Below are 5,354 nucleotides of genomic sequence, written 5' to 3'. Positions count from 1 at the left end.
TTGTGGATTAACTACTGTTGGGTAGGCGAACATATTCCCAGAATTTAGAGACAATCGAAAAACATGAATTTTTGAGTTGGGGCAGTTGAGGAATAATGCCCCCTATATACATTTTTTAAATAAAATTTTCCTTGACGTAAACAAAGAAAAAAATTTTCGTTTGAAAGAAAGTCATAATATAATTTAGACTTTCATTTTTATACTGAGAAAAATAGTTTTATTGGTTCAATAAATTTTTTATTTATCATTCAAAACTTAAAATCAATTAAAAATAACAAAGGGCGATATTTATGTAAATATCATTGAACTTTTGACAGATTACCACATTTTTCTCTTAAGTAATTGAGTTCTTTGATAATAATGTTTTTTTACGTAAGATATTTAAAAATTTATAAAAACATCTCTCACAATATGCCAATCAACCCCAGCTTTTGAAAAAAAGGTTATGATTATTTGCTGTATTTTCTTATCTGACTTAGGCACAATCCCCGTGAAAAATTAAACCTTGAAAATATCCTATAGAGAATTAATTTCAATTGATTTCATTTAAATTGAAGTAATTTTCAACCAAGAGGATTAATTTTTGACGGAAAAAACGAATTGTCAGCAAAGTAGATGCATGTTTAACGAAGTAGTTACATTTTCAACTAGAAAAAAGATTAACTTTCTTAAAAAAAGTAAAATAGACCAATTTTTCGTTAAAAATATAATTTATATGGGAAACCGAATTTTTAACAAAATAGTTAGATTTCCAAACAAAGAGATGAATTTTTATTTAAACCCGTGTGAAAAAGCCCCGCTGAGACGTCTTAGAATGAGGGCCCCCGCCGGGGGCCCGCATGGATGTTCCACACGTAGAAATTGTACGAGGTCCCCTGTCGAGGGCCCAGCTCGGTTACCCTCACGGATCAACGATTAAAATTTCTAAGTTTGAAAGATGAATATTTTTTTGACGCTACTAATTTTAAGGTTTCATGAGTTCAGACTTACAATTTATGATTTCCTGTCAATAATTGAATGACACTTTTCTGAAATTCAAACTCTCACAATATGGAGATTCCATAGGGGCCCCTACAGGGGACCCAGATCGGTTGCCCTCACGGATCAACGATCAAAAGTTCAATGTCCAAAGGACAATGTCCAAAGGACAAATAATGATTTTCTGTCAAAAATTGAATTACACTTCTCTGAAATTCGAACTCTCACAATATGGATGTACCATAGGGCCCCCCTCAGGGGACCTAGTTCGGTTGCCCTCACGGATCAACGAATAAAATTTCTAAGTTCAAAGGGTGAATATTTTTTTGATGCCATAAATTTGAAGGTTTCATGATTTCAGACTTAAAGACAGCGAATTTCTCACAAAAATTCGATAACAAAAAATGGACATAAAACATAGGTTGAAAAATATGGTTCATGCGTTCTAAAATTTCAAAAAACTGTGAATATATGTATCTGTCCCGAAAATAAATTTTTTCCTGCTATTTTTAAGACAAAAATTCTAAGTCATCTTTTAAGAAAAATGTAAATGTTAATAAAAAATTACATTTCCCTTCATTATGAAAAGTTGTGAAGCAGCCTACAGCGTGAAAAAATTAAATACTATGCAAAGAAAAATGGTAACCAAATAAATCATATGTTTTATTTATTTTGAATCAAATACAGTTAAGTTTTAAGCAAAGTAAATTAATTTTCAAAGTTAGTCGAATTTTTACCGAGAAACATGCATATTTAACCAGGAATATTAATTTTTTACAACGAAAAATTACAAAAAAATATATACATTAATATTTTAACAAATAGTTGAATTTTAAATTTAAAAGTAATTAAATTTTCAACAAAAAATGGAACAGTTACACTTACAGTTACAGTTACAGTTACACAAGATGAATATTCGACTGAAATAATTAATTTTCTACCAGACTATTTAAATTCTTACTTAAAAATAAATTTTTAAATAAAAAACAATGATTTTTTCTTCAAAATAGTTCAACTTCCAATCCAGGAGATAAATTTTTAACTGAAATGATGCATCTTTAACCAAAAAATGAATGTTACACCAAAATCTTCAACTTCAAAAGATGAATTTACAACAAAACACTAACTTTTCAACCGAAAAATTACTATTTATCAGATTTGTTAAGTTTTCTGATGAAGACTAATTTTTTACCAAATAGTTACATTTTCATTTGAGAACATTAATTTTTAACAAACAAACAAAATCTCACCAAATGGTTGAAAAATATTTTTCAATTATTATTTAAATGATTATTTATTATTATTATGTAAAGCATTGAAAATTACGTTAATCACTCTGGATTACAATTTTATTATTTAAATTATCTCAATTACTTTAAATTAGCTGAATAAAAAGAGGATGAGAGAAAATTTCGAACAAGTAGTTAAATTTTTAACTAAAATTATGAATTTTTTAGAAAAGAATCTTAACAGAATTCATGAACTTCAACAAAATAGTTAAATTTTTAACTAAAAAGGAAAAAATTACATTAAAGAACGTACTAGTTAAATTGTCAGTTAATGAATTAATTCAGGAAAAAGCTAATTTTCAACAAAATAGATAAACTTTTCACTAAAATAGATCATGTTTCAACCAAAAAGAAGAATTTCGGAACCCAAAAAGACAAATTTTTGTCCAAAATAAAATAGTTATATTTTGAGTTAAGAAAATTAATTTTTAACAAAACTATTTCCAACTAAATTCAAGATACTTCAATCTTTAAATTTAAACAGCGTTTTAATAATTTTGCAACTCTGAGGTATATAAATTCAAAATCTTATGTTTTATACTAAAATCATAAATATGTCTTCTATTTTCATCAACAAACAATTAATTTTTAAGCAAAATAAGCAACAAATTCTTTAACAATATATTTCAATTTTTAGATAAAGAAATTAATTTTCTACCAATATAATTTAGTTTTGAACCCAAAAGTGGAATTTGAATTTGAATAAAAGTGCATTGTAATATATGCATATTAGAGTAGACTAAGGATGGAAAATTAATAAAAACTTTTATATTGTCGGATTTGATAATTGTGAATTCTTTCAAAAAATCACTTGCAATTAAAAAAAATAAATAGGTGCTACAATTTACCATTTTTTGTGTAACTCTGAAAATTTATTTATTATAAAAAATAGGTTTTAAAAAAAATACTTCATTTTACTTTATTTGAATCAGAAAAGCTGGAGATAGAAACATTTAAACATGAAAAAGATGATACTTGTGAAGCTGGGACTACGTTCACTGCACCGAAACTGTTAAATTTGAGTGTACAAGGCCTATCTAATAATAGTAATGATTATTTTTATACAATTTTTGTAAAATATAATGTAAAACTTACGCTCGAAACATGATTTTTGTTCTCTCTAAAAATCAAGGAACTAATATATTTTTTAGATAGCTAACTATAACTTCAAAACACTTTTTCCGCGCACCAATAACCTACATTTACTAATCTCATGTGAACAGAATTCAAACACAAAATACTATCATCATTACAATTTGTATTGCAAGTCACAAAACAAACGACAATTAAAGTCTTGAATTCAACAATAATTCAACATTTTTTAGCATTTTGAAAAACAATAGCAAAGAAATAAAGAATGCAAAATTTTTTTTCTCATAACGTGAAAATTGCTACTGATAATCATGAACAAACCTAAACTAAAAACGATATCAAATAGAGCAATAAGCCTATTATCCTCAATTCTTGCTTACGGAAAATGTTGGTAATATTTTTAGATTTGCTTTGTTTATTTCCTTGTGTAGTAATAGGTGTATAAACACGAAATAAAATGTCTAGTCCTACAATCTGATATTTCGAGAATAAATAAAGAACACATTTGCTGATACCTTGAATTCAGCGCAATATGTATTTTGTAGGCCGATAAGTGAAAAGGAATGTCAACAACAATCAAAAGCTCAAAATTTGTTATCTAGGTTAACTAGTTTATTTTTAAATTCAATAAAACAGCATATTTCGTTAAGATTCAATATTTCATAAAAGTTTATTTTTCCTGATACGATATTCAAGTGGCTTAACTTTGTGTTGGTGACAATAAAATAGAAAATTATGTAAATTTTGGGTCAAAATATCATATTTTCAATTTGAAAACTAATGTGACGAATTCCTGAAAATAAGGATGCTCGTTCCACATTACAGAATAAAAACAAGAGTGAGGTTCTTGATTTCCCTTTATGATTGGATGAAATGAGGAGCAAGCTAGTGGGTTGAAGAGGCGCCGACTTATATATAAAGAGGAATTCAAAGAAAGGCTTGTGAAATTCCTCTCAAAATATAGTAAGATTGATGAGTTGGAGAAGCAAGGAAAATAAAACTAAATTGCCTTCAGACTAAGGCATCTGTAAGGCGGCTCAGTGTGAATACAATAAAAATGTAAGAAAGTATAAACAGGAAGATTGGAGAAGCTTCTGCGAGGAATCGAAAGATATTCTGGAAACGGTGAGGCTCCACAAGATTCTCGCGAGACCCCCGGAAGCACGCCTCGGGCTAATAAAGCTCCAAAAGGGCGAGTATGCCGAAGGTGAAGAAGCAACGCTGAGCAAACTGATAAAAGTTCACTTTCTGCTTTTTCGGCGAATCTGAACCAACCAAGAGGAGGAAGGTTATGGCCAAGAGTTGGAGAAGGCCGAATGGCGTTTGGCCACCAAAGTTGTAGAAAACAAAAAGGTTGAATAGGCCGTCGGGTCCTTTTGCTCCTTTAAATCACCAACGGCGGATAGCATCAGCGCTTTTGCAAAAAGGCATCTATTTTGTCGTCCCTCCACTTTAGCGCAATTAATGCTCTAAAACACGGGCCATTGGCATAAAAGGACGGCAGAGTGTCCCTTATTCCGATACCTGGAAAGGAGGCATACACTGCTACAAAAGATTGTAGACCGATCAGCCTAACGTCTTTTATCCGGAAGATAATGGAGAAGCTGGTCGAGAGATATAATGTGCTTTTGGTTCTCCCACTGCTCAGAGGACAGCAAGCTTTTCAAGCAGGCTGCTCGGGAGAAACGGCGCTCCATGTTGTTGCTACAAAATTGGAGCATCAGCTAGAACAAGAGGTGTATGCTGTAGGCAGGTTCTTGGATATAGAAGGTGCCTTTAGTAATACACCTCCAGAAGTCATATGTCGAGAGGTTTTAAGGTGCGGCGTGATAAATCAGCTAGTAGGCTGAATAGAAAGCATGCTGTGCCGAAGGAGACTCCAAACGAGATGGCATGAAGGCTTAATTAAGAAAATAGCGTAACGGGGTTTGCTCACAGGGGCTGTTCTGACGCCACTCCTTTGGTGCATGGTAGTGGATGCCCACCTTTGTAGGC

The 5,354-nt window shown here is 30.8% G+C and overlaps 1 protein-coding gene across 1 annotated transcript in view; it reads right to left on the bottom strand.

Annotated features, from left to right (window-relative positions):
- The window catches only part of LOC117178536 (angiotensin-converting enzyme-like), a 36,398-nt gene extending 31,630 nt beyond the window's left edge, over positions 1-4,768 (bottom strand). The window contains exon 1 of the mRNA XM_033369964.1: positions 4,753-4,768. Within this exon, the coding sequence (XP_033225855.1) occupies positions 4,753-4,768 (16 nt within the window). The remainder of the gene's footprint in view (positions 1-4,752) is intronic.
- Positions 4,769-5,354: the final 586 nt, after the last annotated feature.

The sequence above is a fragment of the Belonocnema kinseyi genome, chromosome 8 (assembly GCF_010883055.1).
Source record: "Belonocnema kinseyi isolate 2016_QV_RU_SX_M_011 chromosome 8, B_treatae_v1, whole genome shotgun sequence".
Lineage (NCBI taxonomy): Eukaryota > Metazoa > Arthropoda > Insecta > Hymenoptera > Cynipidae > Belonocnema > Belonocnema kinseyi.
This window is presented reverse-complemented; position numbering and strand designations above follow the sequence as displayed.